Source organism: Anabrus simplex, chromosome 1 (assembly GCF_040414725.1).
Source record: "Anabrus simplex isolate iqAnaSimp1 chromosome 1, ASM4041472v1, whole genome shotgun sequence".
NCBI classification, from domain to species: domain Eukaryota; kingdom Metazoa; phylum Arthropoda; class Insecta; order Orthoptera; family Tettigoniidae; genus Anabrus; species Anabrus simplex.
Genome location: NC_090265.1, coordinates 1,240,828,138 through 1,240,848,442, shown reverse-complemented (window position 1 = coordinate 1,240,848,442; position 20,305 = coordinate 1,240,828,138). Strand labels below are relative to the sequence as shown.

The window sequence follows — 20,305 nt, the reverse complement described above, 5'->3', positions numbered from 1 at the left end:
GGGGCTTGTTGGTATCATCCAAATAAACCAAGGCTTTATCCAGGGTAACAACTGACTGCCATTTATCCCCTGCTAAGTAGTTTTCATATAATTTTCTGGCATTAGTGAACCGTTCTTGAACGTGCCTTGCTTTCAAAGCATGTCCACGTGCCTTATGTTGCTTTACTAGGTTGAGATCTTCTTTAATTATATGATAGACTGTACCTTTAGATGTGCTTGTGTGGCTGGCAAGGTGTCTTTGAGGTGGTGGATTTTTGTTCAGGACAGCAGCCTTTACCCTCTTAATGATGTCCGGAGTCCTGGATGGTTGAACTCTCTTCCATGGCAGTTTTTTTGAAGTTGTTGTCTCTGGCGAGAAACCATTTTGATGTTATTTTATCACATTGCCTACAGAGGATTTACTAGCATTCAGACCTCTCATTTTACACTGTTGTACAACTCTCGATAATAAGAAATTAGCATCGGAAAGGCCAACAATATAACCTTGCCATATACAGTATCTGCAATTTGGCAGGCCAGGAGGCAACAATGGTATGATATGACTCTACGTGGCACTTCTCTATATCACACTGACCAGACAGAACAAAAAAAAAAAAAAAGACACACAGCTGTTTCCAAGAGCTGCACGGCGCTTAAGGTCGCGTCCTGTATTAACTGGGGCAACCCCCCGTATACTGATTAATGAGGTACCTCAATAATTGTTGCAATCATTCCTGTTCCCTTGCTTATAGATAGGTGCAATTACTGCTTTTGTCCAATCTGAAGGTACCTTACTAACACTCCATGCTAATCTTACTACTCTATGAAGCCATTTCATCCCTGCCTTCAAACTATACTTCACCATTTTAGGTCTAATTTCATCTATTCCTGCTGCTTTATGACAATGGAGTTTATTAAACATCCTTTCCACTTCCTCAGTGTAATTTCACAAACATCATTTTCCTCCTCTCCACGAGCTCAGTTGTTCGCGACACCACCATGAAGATTTCCTTTTACGTTGAGAAGATTTTCAAAATATTCCCTCCACCAGTCCAGTGATTCCCTGGGATCTATTATGAGTTCACCTGAATTACCCAAAACACTGTTCATTTCATTTTTCCCTACCTTCCTAAGATTCTTTATTACTGTCCAGAAAGGTTCCCCTGCTGCTTGACCTAGCCTTTCCAGGTTATTACAAAAATCTTCCCACGACTTCTTTTTGGGTTCAACAATTTTTTTTTCTTTTCGCTCTGTTTCTTTCATCTACATACAATTCCCTGTCTGCATCAGCCCTTGTTTGGAGCCATTTCTGATAAGCCTTATTTTTATGTTTACAAGCTGCTCTCCTTTCACATTCTACCAAGATGTTTACTTTTTCCCATCTTTACACACAGTTGTTCCTAGGCATTCCCTTGCTGTTTCTACTACAGCACCCCTGTATGCCACCCATTCTCTCTCTAGATACAGTATATCCTAAACCTGCTTACTGTCCACTGATCGGATCAAGAAAGAAGAATTTTTCAGTGCAGCCCCCTGTGAATGCTTGCTTTCCTAATGAACTGGGAAATAGGAACAAGTTAGTGGAGGGCTGAGGAAAAATAGATCTGGAGGACCTGAGACTGATGAGGGCATCTCTGAAGGTGGCTGTGCATAAAGATGTGAAATTTGTCCTTGTCTCTCCTTTATGTTGTTTGTTTGCCCTCACTATTCTGTAATTCTGTTTCTTGTTGTGAATGTTCTCATCATCTCTACCATTTTTCTATATTTGATGATTTACAAAGTCTGGTATAAACTACCTGCCATATTCCACTACTTTTCTCATGACACCATCTAATGGAATATAGAAGAATGTCTTCTGTAAACAGTACACATTAAAGTGATTATGTTACATCCAGTGCCCTGTAGTCTTGGAATGGGGCAAGTATGAAAACTGAACCTCAGTAATAACATTGCACTGGAAGACAGCCATCCTGAGAAAGCTTGGCAATCAAATGCTTTAGTAAGACCAAGTGTATATCTGACTGGTCTCGTGCTGGCCATCTGAGGACTACTAGGATACCACAGCTCATCAATATCATGAAAACAAGAATTTGATGAAATCCTGCCCAAAAACTAAAGGTATTGGCAAGAGAGATGAACGTTTCAAGGCAAATAATGTCCAGGGTGCTAAGAAATGACCTTGGTCTGAAAGCACTTTATCACAGCACTAGGTAATTCCAAACAATACAAATGAAGAGACCGGTCATTTGCTGAGCCCTACTTTAGCAGTACACAAAGCTATGACCACTCAAGAATGGTTGCAACCTTATGTTCCTGGCTACATTTCCATTGCTGGCTGGCAATCTGGTAGTCCAGCTCAATTCTTCTGATTACAAATTGTGGTCGATGAATGAGGAAATGGTTTGCAAGAAGAGACATCCTAATCTTGTCAGCTTAAAAAGTGCCTTGTAAACCACAGCAGGTAATTTTCCCATGATTACTGAGCATGATGCAGTCTGGCTCATTCGCTCAATGGTTCAGAGGGCCCTGAGTCTGATTCCTGGCCAGGCCAGAGATTTTAACTGCTTGGGGACTGAGTGTTTGTCCCAACATGTACCTCTTCATATTCACCCAACATACCACACTACCAACCACCAAAGAAACATACAACAGAATCACAAAGAGCATCCAGTCATAAAGCTGGGTCAGATCCACATGTGCGACACAACAGAAGAAAAGCAGAAGAAGAAGATGCAATCAATTTATGGACAAGTTTTTTTTTTTGCTAGGGGCTTTACGTCGCACCGACACAGGTAGGTCTTATGGCGACGATGGGATGGGAAAGGCCAAGGAGTTGGAAGGAAGCGGCCGTGGCCTTAGACAAGATTTTAAGTCCCGTGTTTGAGAAAATGATGGACAGTAGACCTACACCTAAAACTCTTAGTATAAATACATGTTCTTTCATATCTAAAATTGTATTTCTCTTTTCCAATCTGGACTCCACATATTGTTATCATATGGGACAGTGTTCATGGCGAGACTAGGTATATTTGCACACCCATTTGTTCCATTTGCATTCTTTATATGCTACAAGAATTATAACATTCAAACTAAAAAGGGTGAAAGAGAGTAAGAAATGACCTAGATAGATCGGGATCCTGAGGTTATCAAATACTGGTACATCATGGTACTGTAAGCTCCTAAATGGATTATTAGTGATGGTGACAGCACTGGATGTGGTCACCTGTGCATAAAATATATAATAAATAGTTTATTCATTATTACAGTAAATGGTCAATATACAAAAAGGCTTTTTAGACACTTCTAATTTGTATAATAAAATGTGAACAGAAAACTAAGTAACATACCTCCATAAAACCAACGAATTCCTTATTAGATCTCAGCAAGTTAAAATTCACAATGTTCCCTTGTGTCTCTCTGTCCTCGTAGTCTGTATCACTATAGAGAACAGCAACTGGAGAGCCATTAGAATGGTGTAATAGCATTAAGCTATGATGAACGTAACGAGCCAGAGAAAATGTATGAAGAGTAATATTATTCATGCTACCAGTTAGTTTTTGAAGTGTATCAAAACCATGTCGTAATGCAGCTATGGAGAGAAATGGTAGAGTTCCATCTTCAAATCTGAAAGGAAAAGAACGAGAATTAAACAACCTTTGATTCAAATACAAGTAACAAACAGTTTACTAATTGCAGCTTAGATTTTTTTAACACTAAAATATCCAAACATATATGCAGAAAAAGTCATAAATATGAAAAGAAGGAATGAAAGAACCTCATATTTACTTATTGCTTAATGAAAAATACACACAGTACATGAGGCATGGTGTTATTTTAAACTATCTCGACTGGCAAGACCCTCTGTTTAAAGTGGTACGGGCTAGAGCAAATTTTAACTTTCAATGACCACCTCATTCTCATCCTTGGCTTTGACACTATGAAAGTGACCAAGGAATGGGCAATACTATAGTAATAATTGCCATTCCTTATGCAGCCAATCCCCCATGGTATGAGCATGTTGTTCATAGAGATAGAAGATGTGTTCATTTCAGTGGGTTTGACAGACTGATATGTAAAAGAAACTTCTGAGGAAAGCAATGATGAAACTACCTTACTCCTCTTTTCCCTAGTATGCCTCTTCAGTAACGCCTAGGCCATCTACAACAGCTGATGGTGAACCCTTTGGGCTGAGAACATTATCTTAAGCTGTTATAGTATAACAGGCAGATGAAGCTGCTAAGTCTATCATTGTAAATGTGTTTTAAATGTCATATGTTATAAGAGTATGTGAAAAAACATAATTTTTCTTCTTGTAAACCACAAGGGATCTTGGCAATTTTGTAGATTATTTGGTAACTAGAATTTTTATCAAACAATATAATAATTTCAAGTAATTTTGAGAAGCAGTTTTCTCTTCCTTTGGACCTACCTCTGGATGGCATCTCTAGCTTAGCATTTCAAAGCTATTCAGAGGATTATTTATAATATATGGCCACTGCACAAGTTCCCAAACAGGGCAGTAAATTTTTGCTAATACAGTGAAACCTCGGAATGCGAGTAACTTGGTCTACGAGTGTTTTGCAAGACGAGCAAACATTTTAAATAAATTGTAACTTGATAAGCGAGTGAGGTTCCACAATATGAGTGTCACGTGTGCCTACGTTTTCCCCTCCCCTGTTCTTTCGCTGAATGGTTGAACGAGGTCTCTGGTCTTGTAGTGAAGAAATACCTTTCAGAACATAATCTGCCGCTCAAAGTCTTGCTGGTTATGGACAATGTTCCAGCTCATCCTCCAGGCCTTGAGGCCTTGAGGACGACTTGCTAGATGAATTCAAGTTTGTTAAGGTTAAGTTCCTTCCTCCCAACACTACTCCACTAATCCAGCCTATGTATCAGCAAGTCATTTCAAACTTCAAGAAGCTATACACTAAAGCACTAATTCAGCGATGCTTCGAAGTGACCGAAGAGACAAACCTTACCCTCCAAGAGTTTGGAAGAAATCATTTCCACATCGTGAACTGTCTGAAGATCATCGATGAAGCCTGGGATGGAGTCGCCAAGAGAACTCTCACTTCCGCTTGGGGAAAGCTGTGGCCTGACTGTGTTCTTGGACGTGACTTTGAGGGGGATTGTTGGTGACAATGAGCCGCCGATTGTCGATGAAATTGTGTCCTTAGGGAAGACTATGGGGCTGGAGGTGAATGACATGGACATTCAAGAGCTGGTGGAAGAACATAGCCAGGAACTGACCACCAACAAACAGATGAACCTGCATCGCGAACAACAGGAGGAAGTTATGGAGATCTCGTCCGAGGAAGAGAAGGATGAAAAGTCAATGGAATATCTCACTTCAACTGAGATTCAGGAGAAGTGCAAAATGTGGGAAACGGTGCAAAATTTTGTAGAAAAACACCACCCGAATAAAGCTGTAGCACTGCGAGCGATGAATCAGTTCAATGACAATGCAATGTCACATTTTCCTGAAATCCTCAAAAACAGGCGAAAGTAACAGTCATTGGGTAGGTTCCTCGTTAAAGTTGCACGAAAAGAAAATTCCAGTGAGCCAACAGATAACAGTGATTCCGTTAGTGAAATTCATGCTACACAGTAACTCTTCTCATGTCGTCTCCCGTTGCCTCACACCAACAATGATTCTATTGTAAGGAAAAGTGCACTTTAATTTATTTTACGTTATATTTTGTTTTAGAAATGGTATGTGAATAAATATTTTTGTGTTGTGGACGAATCATCCGCGATTCAATTGTTTCTTATGGGAAAACTTGCTTTGATATATGAGCGCTTTGGATTACAAGCATGTTGCCGGAACGAATTATGCTCACAATCCAAGGTTCCACTGTATTATTTTTTGTTAATCCCTAGAATAATATTTCCGTATACTTTGAAATATTACATTTAGAATTTATTTACTTAACATTTTGCTCCTTATTCTCAAAGCAACATGACACCTAAGTGGTCTTACTTACCTCATACCTTTCATTCTCAACCACTTACAATACGACATTTGTTTCTCACAATATCACTATTGGCTAATGGTATGCAGTGCCACCTTCCCTGTTAAACATAATATCTAAAGAGGAGTAACCTGTCTGCTACAATTATACATTTTCTTGGAAAAATCACCAGACAGAAGCTGCATCAGTTGCTGCTAGAGCCCTCCATGGACACAGTAGGTTGCTGAAATAACAAGACTTTGGGGATGCTTTTTCATAACATTAATAAGACAGCAATCAGCTTCAGAATATCCCTTAATAAACAAAAATTCAAGAGATCCATTTTCACCAAATTTAATCGAACTACAATTCTCACCTCAGAAAAGAGGAGCAGCTGAAAAGAACAATTAAAAAAAAATTAAAATGGAACATCGACATGAAAAAGTCCTTTTCAAAAACTTTAAAAAAATTAATAACTGGGAAAAACGTACACACCACATAGGAACAAAAGTGTTGTATACTAACACATTTTTAACATCTATTTAAGTGAATAGGAAATTGTTTTAAATTAGGTTAGACTATAAGTAGATTCATCTTCCTTTCTCATTTTACTGCCCTACTCAACCCTTCCCACATATTTTAATTATTTTTATCTTTTTTAAAAGCAGTTTTCTTTTAAGCATAACAAAGGTACTATTTTAAGATTTATTTTTTTCTGACAAGAAGGAAATTCTCCATAATTTCACCTAAGCAATGTTATGTAGCTGAAGATGTTCCTAACGAATGAAACATGTTCTACAAATAATTAATTCACTTAAAGCAAATATATAGTATCAAGCAGGTGGAAGTTTACTTTCATTGATTTAATGTAAGCAGTATGTTCCAAGCTATCAGTGGAGAGATGATGTGGAATAACATTAGTAGACAAACAAGTTTGAGTGGTGTTTTTAAAAGTAGGTAAGATCACAATAATATGAAGATAAAGTTGGAATTTAAGAGGACAAATTGAGGCAAATATTTGTTTATAGGAGGAGGAGTTAGGGATTGGAATAATTTATCAAGGGAGATGTTTGATAAATGACCAAATTCTTTGAAATTCTTTGAGAAAAGACCAGGTAAACAACAGATAGGAAGTCTACCACATGGGTGATTGCCCTACGTGCAGATCAATGGGGTTTGATTTGATTGATATTTAACAGAGGAAAGTGGTTGGCACCTCTCACAATCCTTCGTTTTGTAGCTTTGACACTGGTGTAGAATGCTGTGGTAGAATACTGTGCCTCTGTATGGCAACACTGTAATCATACCAAGAAGACAGATGCTCATTTGAATGAATCAGCGAGAATAATAACTGGAACTCTAAGATTAACACATATCTCCCAGCTTCACCTCATCAGCAATATTCCAGCACCACAACTAAGATGACATGAAGCAGCTAAAAGGGAATGCAGGAAATTACACCAATCTAATCCCAGAACCCAATATGGCTCAATCATAGCAACGACAACATCTCGAAGGAAAAATAGCATCAGCTATGGAAGGCTACTCTTATAAAGCACTAGCTGATGTACCTGTGCTTCGCTACGGGATTCTACATTGTATACAGAATTCTAGGTTAGGTAGTGTGTACGTTGTGAGCAAGACTGTATTACATTTTATAGCTCTTAACGTTGCCCTATACACGCGACGGTGAAATCACCAAACGTCTTTTCTCATATGAAGACTGGGTTAGGGAATTTTCATTGTAATGGTAGGCCCACTTGTCTACCATCAGTCACAATCAGGTTGGGGAATTTCATTATAATGGCAGACACTCATTCTCCACCTGCCTGTTTAAATCCTCAGAAAGACTGTCTTAGTGTTTTTCCCAACTGAAACGAACATAGGTCATTACAATGACATCAGTAGGAATGGCGTGAGTAAAAGCAATGCTTTCATCTGAAGTACCTACTCGATCAAATTAAAAACCAACTATTTTCTCACTTTTAACGAACAGTACTACGCTGCCGATCTAACGCTGCAGACAGCCGTGATCCGAGAACACTCTTAGTTTTTTTTCGGGGGCGGGGGGTTGAATAGTGGAGAGTCCCAGGGTAACTATGTCCTTTTACTAATCTGTTTCCTAGGAGTACCCGATGAGTCGGAAAATCTCAATTCATTACACTGGCGGCGGAAAAATCTATCTGATTTGGAGGCAAATTTTTCCTCTAAGCCAGAGGAGAAACGCCCTCTTCACTGCTAATTTGTACTAAAATGAATGTAGAATTTAATAAAAGTGAAGAGGAAGAAGCTCTTCTTAAGAAACGGCTCTTTCAGTGTTTAATTTTGAGTTATTTAGTTAATTGTGGTTCTATAATTTGGAATACGCTTAAATTGTAATTATAGACCAGGTCATACTACTACTACTACTACTACTACTACTACTACTACTACTATGTTGAACCAGTGTGATGTACCAGCAGTATGAGAAAATAACCAGAGCAATGACATGCTAAAGAAGAAAGTTTTTTAACTCCCCCGCTATTTTCTGCCAATATTCAGTCAGGCTCTTAAACTCGGTACGCAGCAGTAATCCCATCTATCGGAGTTGAGCGGCAGCATAAGAAACAAAGAACATCACACCAAACAATAGTCAGTGTAATGTTATTGTTGATCAATGCTATGCGCTTTCGATATTGTAGGTCTTCACATTTAGTTTTCTTCCGACTCTGAAATACCACTCTTATCACAGCCGATACGGTAAAACTGAATAAAACATAAATGATCGGAAATTGTATTGTCTATAACATTTGTTATTTAGTACTTTTCGATGGGACCAATAAAATCGGTACTTAAAAATTAAATTTTAGGCGCCTTCCCCTAAACTACAATTTCATCCATGGTGAATAAAATTGTTCATACATTAGACTGTAGTATCTTATTCCCCGACTCTATATACCGATTTTCATTAAATTCTGTTAACCCATTTTCTCGTGGCTCGGCGTTGATATGGACTTAGCAACAAAAATACAAATTCATTAATATCTGTGTTATCATAGCGGGTACGGTAACACTGAATGGCAGAAATGATCGGAAATTTAATTCTGTATAACTTTGGTTATGCACTATTTATCGATAGGACCACTAATAATATAAATGTTTGAAAGTTACATTTTAGGCCTTCCCCTAAACTACCATTTCAGTCAGCGTGAATAAAATGATTTAAAGCCTAGATTGTAGCGGCTCATCCCCCGACTTCACATACCGATTTTCATTAAATTCCCTTCAGCCGTTTTCTCGTGATGCAAGTACATACAGACAGACAGACAGACAGACAGACAGACAGACAGACAGACAGACAGACAGACAGACAGACAGACAGACAGACAGACAGACAGACAGACAGACAGACAGACAGACAGACAGACAGACAGACAGAAATTACGGAAAAGTAAAAAGTGCATTTTCTTGTTACTGTGGTCATGACCGATGCAGAAATACCATTCTTTTCTAATTCTGAGCAATGTGCAGACAAAACTCCTATTTTATATATCGATTACATTTTAGGCCTTCCCCTAAACTACCATTTCACTCAGTGCAAGGACCTTTTCCCCGACTTTGCATACCAATTTTCGTGAAGATACGACCTCTAATAAAATAAATATTTGACAATTAAATTTTAGGCCTTTCCCTAAACTACCATTTTTCTCAGTGTGTATAGCCTATACTGTAGCGAATTATTTCCCATCTTTGTCTAGCGATTTTCATTGAGACACGACCACTAATAACATAAATATTTGAGAATTAAATTTTAGGCCTTCCCCTAAACTACCATTTCACTCAGCGTGATTAATATAATTTATAGCCTTGATTGTAGCGGTTCATCACCCGACTTTACATTCCGATTTTCATTAAATTCTCTTCAGCCGTTTTCTCGTGATGCGTGTACATACATACATACAGACAGACAGAAATTACGGAAAAGTAAAAAATGCATTTTCTTGTTACTGTGAACATGACCGATACAGAAATACCATTCTTTTCAAATTCTGAGCAATGTATAGACAAAACTCTTATTTTATATATATAGATTACTTATTTATTTATTTATTTATTTATTTATTTATTTATTTATTTATTTATTTATTTACTTATTTATTTATTTACTTATTTATTGCACACTACAGGACTTAGTGTCCCAATTACAGTGGCAACTACATTATACAAACTACAATTAACATGGCAATACTTATATATTTAAACTATATTCTAATTTTATCTAATCTAATCGCTCATAGTATTAATATGGAGTATCCCCTGCGAACCATGTGACCTTGCCGCAGTGGAGAGGCTTGCGTGTCCCAAGGAAGCAGATAGCCGAGCCGCAGGTGCAACCATAATGGATGGGTATCTGTTGAGAGACCAGACTAACGAATGGTTCATCGAAAGGGGGGTAGCAGCGTTTCGGAAGTTGCAAGGGTGGCAGTCTAGATGATTGACTGATATAGCCTTGTAATAATACTCAACATGGCTTAGCTGTGTTGATACTGCTACACGGCTGAGAGCAACGGGAAACTACAGCCGTAACTAACTCCCGAGGACATGCAGCTCTCTCATATGAATGATGAACTGATGATGGCTTCCTCCCGGGTAAAATATTCCGGAGGTAAACTAGTCCCCAATTCGGATCTCTAGTTGAGGACTATACAGGAGGGGGCGATCATCAGGAAGATGGATACTGACATTCTGCGAGTTGGAGCGTGGAATGTTAGAAGTTTGAATCATTGTGGTAGGTTAGAGAACCTGAAAGGGGAGATAGATAGACTAAAGTTAGATGTAGTTGGTATAAGTGACGTACGTTGGCAGGAAGAACAGGATTTTTGGTCAGGCAAATACCGAATTATCAACACAAAATCAAACAGGGGAAATGCAGGAGTTGATTTAATAATGAATAAGAAAATAGGGCAACAGGTACGCTACTACGACCACCATAGTGAAAGAATTATTGTTGTCAAGATAGACACCAAACCAATGCCTACCACGATAGTGCAGGTCTATATACCTACTAGTTCAGCAGATGATGAGGAAATCGAAAGAATACATGAGGAGATAGAAGATTTAATACAATATGTAAAAGGTGACGAGAATCTAATTGTAATGGGAGACTGGAATGCAGTGGTAGGCTGAGGAAGAGAAGGTAATACAGTAGGAGAATTCGGATTGGGACAAAGGAACAAAAGAGGAAGTCGGCTGGTTGAATTCTGCACTGATCATAATTTAGTCCTTGCCAATACTTGGTTCAAACACCACAAACGACAGCTGTATACGTGGACAAGACCTGGAGACATTTGAAGGTATCAAATAGACTTCATTATGATTAGGCAGAGATTCAGAAATCAGATGTTGGATTGCAAAACTTTCCCAGGAGCAGACGTGGACTCTGACCACAACTTGTTGGTCATGAAATGCCATCTGAAGTTGAAGAAATAAAAGAAAGGAAGGAATGCAAGGAGATGGGATCTAGACAAGTTGAAAGAAGAGTGAGAGGGATTGTTTCAAGGAACATGTAACACAAGGACTAAATGAAAAGGCTGAAGGAAACACAATAGAGGAAGAGTGGATAGTCATGCAAAATGAACTCAGCAGGGCTGCCGAAAATGTGTTAAGAAGGAAGAAAAGATCAGCTAAGAATCAATGGATAACTCAGGAGATACTAAACCTGATTGATGAACGACAAAAATACAAGAATGCTAGAAATGAAGAGGGCAGAAAACAATACAGGCGATTAAAGAATGAAATGGATAGAAAGTGCAAAGCAGCTAAGGAAGAATGGCTGAAGGAGAAGTGCAAGGATGTCGAAGGTTGTAGTCCTAGGAAAGGTAGATGCTGCATACAGGAACATCAAGGAAACCTTTGGAGAAAGGAAATCTAGGTGTATAAATATTAAGAGCTCAGATGGAAAGCCACTTCTAGGGAAAGAAGACGCCCCAGAAAGATGGCAGGAACATATCCAACAGTTTTATGCATGTAAAGATGTAGATCAGCCCTGTCCAGCGCGGCACCCAAGGTGCCCTTTTATGGCACCCCCCTTCGCAATTAATTTCCAAATTAAATTTTACTTAATATTGGAAAACAATACTTTTGCATTTCAATAAATATTCTTACTTTTCTCTTAAAAATACCGTCCTCAAAGTCAGGAAATTTGTTATATCCGTACCTCCAAATACACAAAGAGCTTTGAATAAGCCATAAATGTGATCTAGGCCTAACTGACTCGTGTCCGCAATTAGTGAAGAGATAGAAGAAAAGTTCAGAAAGAGAGCTATTCGACATGTAAGCAGTTGCGACAAAGGGAAATCCTCCACAAACCTCTCACTGTGGGAGGGCTAGCGCCAGGTATAAGGCCCTCTCTACTCACGGAGCCAAATATAGCCGCATATTTATTCTGCCAAACAGAACTGCCTCCTTATGATTCACTTGATTGCAATGCCATAAACTACCTGCCATGGCAGAGTTTCACCAGGATGACAACGGGACACCCAATTTGCCCACAAAGTAATTTTAATCCCAACAAAGCTGTGCCGTAAACAATGAACAAACGATTCATGAAAGTCTTGCAATTGGAATGTCCCCAGTTCCTAGCTTTCAGGCGAACATTCAGTATTACTTGTGAGCTTATGCAGAGCTTATGGAATACATTTTGAGTGCCATGTGTTGTGATAAGTTGTACATTCAACATGTTTTGTGTGCTTTTTTTCATTATTATTTAAACTTTAAATTATTCAGTTTATAATCAGTTATATTTCATTAAACATAACTCTTCTTAACATGGCTAAAATGCAAAGAAATTATAACTTTAACAGTGAATGGGAGGACCAGTATTGCTTAATTGAAAACAAAGGAAAGTCTGTGTGTTTATTGTGTAATGCTAGCATGTCTGTTCCTAAAAGAAGTAATGTACAGCAACATTTTTTGATTAATCACAAAAAACTTGACAGTGAATTTCCTGTTAATTCTGAACTAAGAAAACACAAAGTGAAAGACCTAAAATCTAAATTAGCATTGCAACAATGTGCGTTTAAGAAGCCAGTTCAGCAAACGCGTAACGTGACAATAGCTTCTTACAACGTTTGTTACGTCCTAGGTAAAAGGAAAAAAGCTTTCACTGATGGGGAAGTAGTGAAAGAAGCTATGCTAAATGCCGCTGAATCTCTGTTCGAATCTCACAAAGATAAATCTGAATTGATATCTTCAATCAAAGGACTTCAGTTGTCTCACCAAACTGTTGCTAGGTGGGTTGAACTGATTTCTAATAATATGGAATCTCAATTACATCAGGGTTTGAAATCGTGTGAACATTTTTCACTCCAGTTTGATGAAAGTGCTGATATGTCTGACACTGTTGAGTTGTGTGTATTTGCTAGAATGGTTTTTAATGATTTTACAGTAAAGGAAGAATGTGTCAAGCTATTGCCACTTCATGGATGTACTAGGGAAGAAGACATATTTAATGCTTTTGTTAAATTCACCAAAGAGAGTAACTTACCACTGTCAAAGCTTGTCGGTATAACAATAGATGGGGCACAGTCTATGACTGGTAGAAATAATGGATTTCTTTCTCTTTGCGCTAAGGATGAATCAATTCCAAAATTTCTTTCTTATCATTGTATTATTCACCAAGATGCTTTATGCGCAAAGGTTTTAAAGTTCGATCATGTCATGATAATTGTAACTCATGTCATGAATTATATAAGATCGTCATCTACTCGTCATCAACTGTTCAGAAATATTTTAAGTATGTCAGATTCGGAGTATGGTGATGTCATCCTTCATGCAGACGTAAGGTGGCTTAGTAGGGGGAAAACACTCGAACGGTTTTACTGCCTGTTGGATGAGATACGAGACTTTATGAAATCATCTCCTGGGAAATATTATCATGAACTTGATAATGCATCTTGGCTAATCGAATTAGCATTCTTGGCAGACATCACCTCAAAATTAAATGAGTTAAATCTCGAATTGCAAGGAAAAGGTCATAATATTTCAGGTATGATAAGTATTGTCAATGCATTTGAAAAGAAACTTAAGGTATGGATTTTCCATTTAAATAGAAATTCCCTTTCCCATTTTCCAAATTTGAAATCTGTGGCAGATACAGTAAATGGCAGCAAGCGTGATTTTTCATCTCTTGCTAAACATCTTGAAACTCTTGGATCCGAATTTGGTAGCAGATTTAGCCAGTTTTCAATGCTTGAACTAGTGATCATGTTTGTCAATAATCTCTTCGCTTCTGTTGAAGTTTGTGAGCTTGGAGGGAGGGTGTGTGAAATATTCGAAAATTATAATCCTGAAAAATTAGAAATGGAAATTTTAAGCCTTCAGTTAGACCTTTCTTTGAAATCCTCCTACGCAACATGTGGCAATTTCTGGACTCTGGTGGACGGTACAAAATATCCCATTACCCGCAGTGTTGCTCTGCAGATGCAATCTTGGTTTGGTTCAACCTATCTTTGTGAAGTCACGTTTTCGACTATGAACATAATAAAAAACAAATACTGATCCTGCCTGACAGACTCACACCTGGATGATGCATTAAGAGCAGCCTGTTCCAGTTACACACCAGACTTTTCTCAACTTGCAGCAAGCATGCAGTGCCAGATTACACATTAATTATGTGAGTAAATATATTTTCATATAATTTTTAATTCTAGATTTATTATTATTATTATTATTATTATTATTATTATTATTATTATTGTTGTTATTATATAGTCGTCGTAGTACCGATAACAGTAGTCAAATTGGTGGAATCGTACCTGGCGCCCACATACCCTTAGTTATCATGTGAATGTGCTCGCATAGAAACGAACATTGGACAGCCCTGATGTAGATGATTTCGTTCTGGAATAAGAAGAGGGTGTTGATGCTGATGAAATGGGAGATCCAATTTTGAGGTCAGAGTTTGACAGAGCTGTGAGAGACCTAAATAGGAACAAGGCACCTGGAATTGATGACATTCCCTGTGAATTACTGACTGCCTTAGGAGAAACCAGCATGGCAAGGTTATTCCATTTAGTGTGTAAAATGTATGAGACAGGAGAAGTGCCATCCAATTTTCGGCAGAATGTTGTTATATTTATTCCCAAGAAAGCCGGTGCTGATAAGTGTGACAACTACCGCACCATTAGTTTAGTATCTCATACCTGCAAAAATTTAACACACATTATTTACAGAGGAATGGAAAGACAAGTTGAAGCTGAGTTAGGAGAAGATCAATGTGGCTTCAGAAGAAATGTAGGAACACGTGAAGCAATCCTGGCTTTATGTCTGATCCTAGAGGATCGAATTAAGGAGGACAAGCCCACGTACATGGCGTTCGTAGATCTAGAAAAGGCATTTGATACTGTATAAAATTCAGGCTGCAGTCATAAGCATCGAGGGCTTTGAAAAAGAAGCAGCAATCCAGAAAGGAGTGAGGCAAGGCTGAAGTTTGTCCCCCCTCCTTTTCAATGCTTACATAGAACAGGCAGTAAAGGAAATGACAGAGGAATTTGGAAAGGGAATCAAAATCCAAGGAGAGGAAATCAAGACCTTGAGATTTGCTGATGATATTGTTATTTTATCTGAGACTGCAGAAGATCTCGAAAAGTTGCTGAATGGTATGGACAAAGTCTTGGGTAAGGAGTACAAGATGAAAATAAAGTAATGGAGTGCAGTCGAACGAAGGCAGGTGATGCAGGAAATATTAGATTAGGAAATAAGTCTTAAAGGAAGTAGATTAACATTGTTACTTGGGTAGTAAAATAACTAACGATGGCAGAAGTAAGGAGGACATAAAATACAGATTAGCATAAGGAAGAGCTTTCTTAAGAAAAGAAATTTGATCACTTCAAACATTGATATAGGAATTAGAAAGATATTTCTGAAGACTTTCGTCTGGAGCGTGGCATTGTATGGAAGTGAAACATGGATAATAACTAGTTCAGAAAGAAAGAGAATAGAAGCTTTTGAAATGTGGTGCTACAGAAGAATGCTGAAGGTGAGATGGATAGATCGAATCACGAATGAAGAGATACTGACTCGAATCAGTGAGAGGAGATCGATTTGGCTAAATATGATGAGAATAGAATGATGGGAAACATCTTAAGACACCCAGGACTTGTTCAGTTGGTTTTTGAAGGAAGTGTAGGTGGTAAGAATGCTAGGGGTAGACCAAGGTATGAATATAACAAGCAGGTTGGAGCAGATGTAGCATGCAATAGTTATGTTGAAATGAAAAGATTAGCACAGGATAGGGTGGTATGGAGTGCTGCATCAAATCAGTCTATGGACTGATGACTCAAACAACAATGTCAAAGTATTTTTCTAAAAATGAAAGAACCTTATATCAATATGGTGAAAAAACACATGGCAAGGAAAAAGACATAAGAAATTAAGTAGCCTAATTCACGTACAAGCATAACACTCTATTATACAAAACCTTACGATACATAGTTCTTAGATTTCCCCTATTTTTATGACTTCATACAATTGGACATTGGCAGACTGAAGTCAAGGCCCATTATTTTTCTGAATGGCACTGTTGAAGATACTACAGAGCTTGTTCACCAGAGTTATCATAGGCACACCTCCTGGCTTTTTCATTTAAAAATGTTATGATATTTCTGGAATTGAAGTAAGGTACATGGAAATCACAGAGAGACAGTAATTGAGAATTATCAATAGCATAGTTTATGATTTAAAAAAAAAAATAAAAAAAAAATTACTGCATCCTTCCATCTGCAAACTTCTAAACACTACACTCCAAAATTTAAAAGGATATTGCTATAGGGTACCATATGTGGATAGAAGCCAGTTTTTTAATATCGTAAGTATTTTTTAAATCTCTTTCATAATTTTTCAATATGACACACATATGATTGACATCTAGGGCTCCAAATGATGCTGGTATATTCTATTCTTGGTCTTACTATGGTAGTGAACAGATGAAGGCAAGTTTGTGCGATTCTGAAGGGTTTTATAATCCCGATAATGAATCTTACAGTTTTTTATGACTCAGCTACCACAATCAGTATATGCGAATTGAAAGTAAGCTCATGGTCAAATAAAACCCCAAGGTCTTTCATCTCGCAAACCAATCGTAAATCACTGCCACCTAGCCTGTAAGTGCAGTGGATGGGCGTTTTCCTTCTGGTGAATGACATCAATACACATTTTTCTGTATTTAAGTACAGTTTATTTTCAGTCGCCCACTCTAATACACTTTTCAAGTCTAGCTGAGGTTGTTTGCAGTCAGTTATGTTTTCAATGGCTTTGAATACTTTGAAATTGTCAAACAGCTGGAATATTTCACTTGTTCAGGCAAGTCATTGATAAATGCAAGAAAACTAAAGGACCTAAATTTTACACCTGAATTATTCTCAAATTTACAGGGTATTCCCAGGACAAATGTGTCTGGAGAAAAATGTTCTTACTTATAACATCTAACAACAATTCTACCTGCATCCGGATTAAAGAGAAAAGATAGGACATGGATGAACAGAAACAGAATGAGGACTGCATATGCATGAAGCTGCATCATTTTGTTACACTGCTAGGGTACAGTAGGATGGTAGTAGTAGAGTCATATTCTGTGGAGTATTCTCCTGGCATGTCCTAGGAACATTGGTCATCATACCACAATCCTACAGGGACCTGTTAGCTGACCATCAGTATCCTTATCTTCAGGTAGTCTTTCTCGACTGCTGTACTATGTTTTGACAGGATAACACACCACGCCTTTGGGCTTGGATCGATGAAGAGTAGTTGGAGGGACAAACAATAAATTCTGCATACTGTTGTTACCTTCAAAACTTACTGAATTATCCCACTGAACATGTTTGGGATAAGCTGGAATAGGATATGAAATCCACTTCCACTCTTCTGCAAAATCTGCATTAACAATGCAGCCATTAGGGATGTTCAACAACTTGTGAAATTTGTTCCTCAACACATGCAAACCACAATCGCCCCAAAAGAAGGACCAACTCATTATTGTATGGATGCTCCTAACCTAGTGAATGTTGAGTGTTTAAAGAAATATTTGCAATATTTAAAATACATTAGTTTTCTATAAAAATACAATATGCATCCTTTTCATGACCTTGCCTAGATAAGATAATATATTAATAAAGACTGTAAATTTACTTACCTATCACTTAAATTTGGTCTTGAAACATGGAACCTCTCTGAACTTAGAGATATTAGAACAGTACCTCCACCAAAATAAGTTTTCTTCAGAACATCAGCACTACTATTCCTCACCAGCAGAGCACCAAGACCAGTAGGATAACCAAACATTTTGTAAAATGATATACAAACAAAATCAGGTTTTATAAAAGACAAATCCAAACAGTTTGTTGATACAAAAGTTGCAGCATCTAAGAGACAGAACCATTTATCACAGCGATTTTTGTCAATGCTATCCTTCACATTAGTTATTTCATCCAAAACACCATTATGTACCTTGCTTATCCAACATAAGGGATATTTAAGCCCAGAAAAATTGCACTGAGCTGGATAAACAAACAAAGAGTTATGGCAATGGTCTGTGTAAGAACCATTCAGAGGGACGGTCTCTTTTGAATTGAACATTTTAAAAGCACAGTCATGTGGCAAACAGTGAATGTTGGCTCCTTTGTTATATGCTAATTCTCTCATTCCTAACACAGAAGTGTGGTTATCCTGAAGGTAGATAAGTGAACCACATGATTTATCACCTTTTTTCTCTGATGAATTTGTATTCAATATATACTCATCATTAACATCACACATTGGTATTTCAACTTTATTCCCATCTAAGGAGACAGATGTGTTATATCTATACTGTGCTTTCTTGTGGTTTTTGCTTGGATCTGCATGATGAGAAGCTTTTCTGTGACCCTCACTATTTGATGCAGCATTACCTTCCCAGTCAAAACATTCAGCAACAAGTTTTAGTGCACCAGTGGCACCTGATGTAAACACAACAGTGTACTCTTCTGGACTTGTATTGAAATGCTGTAAAATCCTATGAAAAACAGAAAAAAGACATAGTATTATACACCCTTGGAACATTAATTCCTTCTGCACCTTAAATATTTTCCAACTATCCTTTTTTTCTTTTCTTTTTTACACAAACTCACCTATATCTTACTTGGTCTATTACATCAGAGCAATATCGACTACTCAAACTCAAAGAGTGAGGATTTCCATATATATTTTCACATAGATCATTGGAAGCTGCAAGTATCTGACTTTTTGCATAAAGAGTAGTACCTGTATGGTCCAGGTAACAAGTGCCTGCAAACAGAACCATCAAAAGGTAAAAAGATTGGTAAATGATTTTACTAACTATATACAATTTTTCAGAAACTTAAGCTAATAAATACATCAAAGATATCATGACTAAAGCTGCAGTAGTACAAAATGTCAAAACAGCGGTGGTGAAAGAATTATAGCTCTTACAGTCCCATTAGGAACATGGCATTTTTCAATTAAATCACGTATACTGAAAATTTGGACCTTAAAGCCCTCTGCAGTCTGAAATCACACTGTTTTTCATCTAGCTTACTCTCCACTATGCTCCATTCCAAAATGCCTGTGAATACCTAGCTTGGTATTGAACCCTACCAGGCAGCCATCCCAGGGCACTATTGTACAGCGTACTTGGTGCGCCAAATACATTCACCAGGCTGTGAACCGCGAGACCACAGTGAGGGAAGACTAGGTTTCCCAGACACAGTAGTCAAAGAATGGTGCACATCGCCACTCACTGTGTGAGAGAGAAATGCCGGCAGCAATAGAGAAGGAGAGAGAAATACATATAGCTACGCTTGGTCAATTTGTTTGGGGAACAGCTATTGTCAATTGCGAGGGTACAAATATGAGATGCTCCAAGGTTGAAAACCCCAACTAATTGACTGATATCCAGTCTATGGGGTTGATTCAGCAGAGCAGAGAAGAGATAATTTATGGATTCATGCAAGATCATAACGTGCAGCATTTCAGCAATTTGATAGAAACTGGGAAATTACGGTAGACCGATAAGAGAAAGTGGGTTGCCGTGACAAAGTGAATGAACTCTTTCTGGCCTGGGATATGATGCCACACTGAAAGCAAAGTTCAAGTATCCATGACAACAAATGTAGCAACACCCAGGGCCTGTGCAGGATTCGAACACACTTCTCCGCACCCTTGATCTTAACAATTGAAGCTCCCGGGGTGGTTTGTCCGTATCTATAAATTTATATCTAGCTTACAGGCTTAAGGGTGTGGAGGAAATTCAGGACGCATAATTCTATGGCAAAATGAAATTCTTCCAATAGGAACAAACTAAATTTTAATGTCCTTGGCAAAATAAAATCATATTTTAAGAT

At 37.9% G+C, this 20,305-nt stretch overlaps 1 protein-coding gene across 1 annotated transcript in view; it reads right to left on the bottom strand.

Annotated features, from left to right (window-relative positions):
• The window catches only part of mal (maroon-like), a 216,094-nt gene that overhangs the window by 142,435 nt on the left and 53,354 nt on the right, over window positions 1–20,305 (bottom strand). Inside the window, exons 2-4 of the mRNA XM_067152044.2 lie at window positions 19,073–19,229; window positions 18,100–18,957; window positions 3,327–3,603 (exon numbers count right to left, since the gene is read on the bottom strand). Coding sequence (XP_067008145.2) covers window positions 3,327–3,603; window positions 18,100–18,957; window positions 19,073–19,229 — 1,292 coding nt within the window. The remainder of the gene's footprint in view (window positions 1–3,326; window positions 3,604–18,099; window positions 18,958–19,072; window positions 19,230–20,305) is intronic.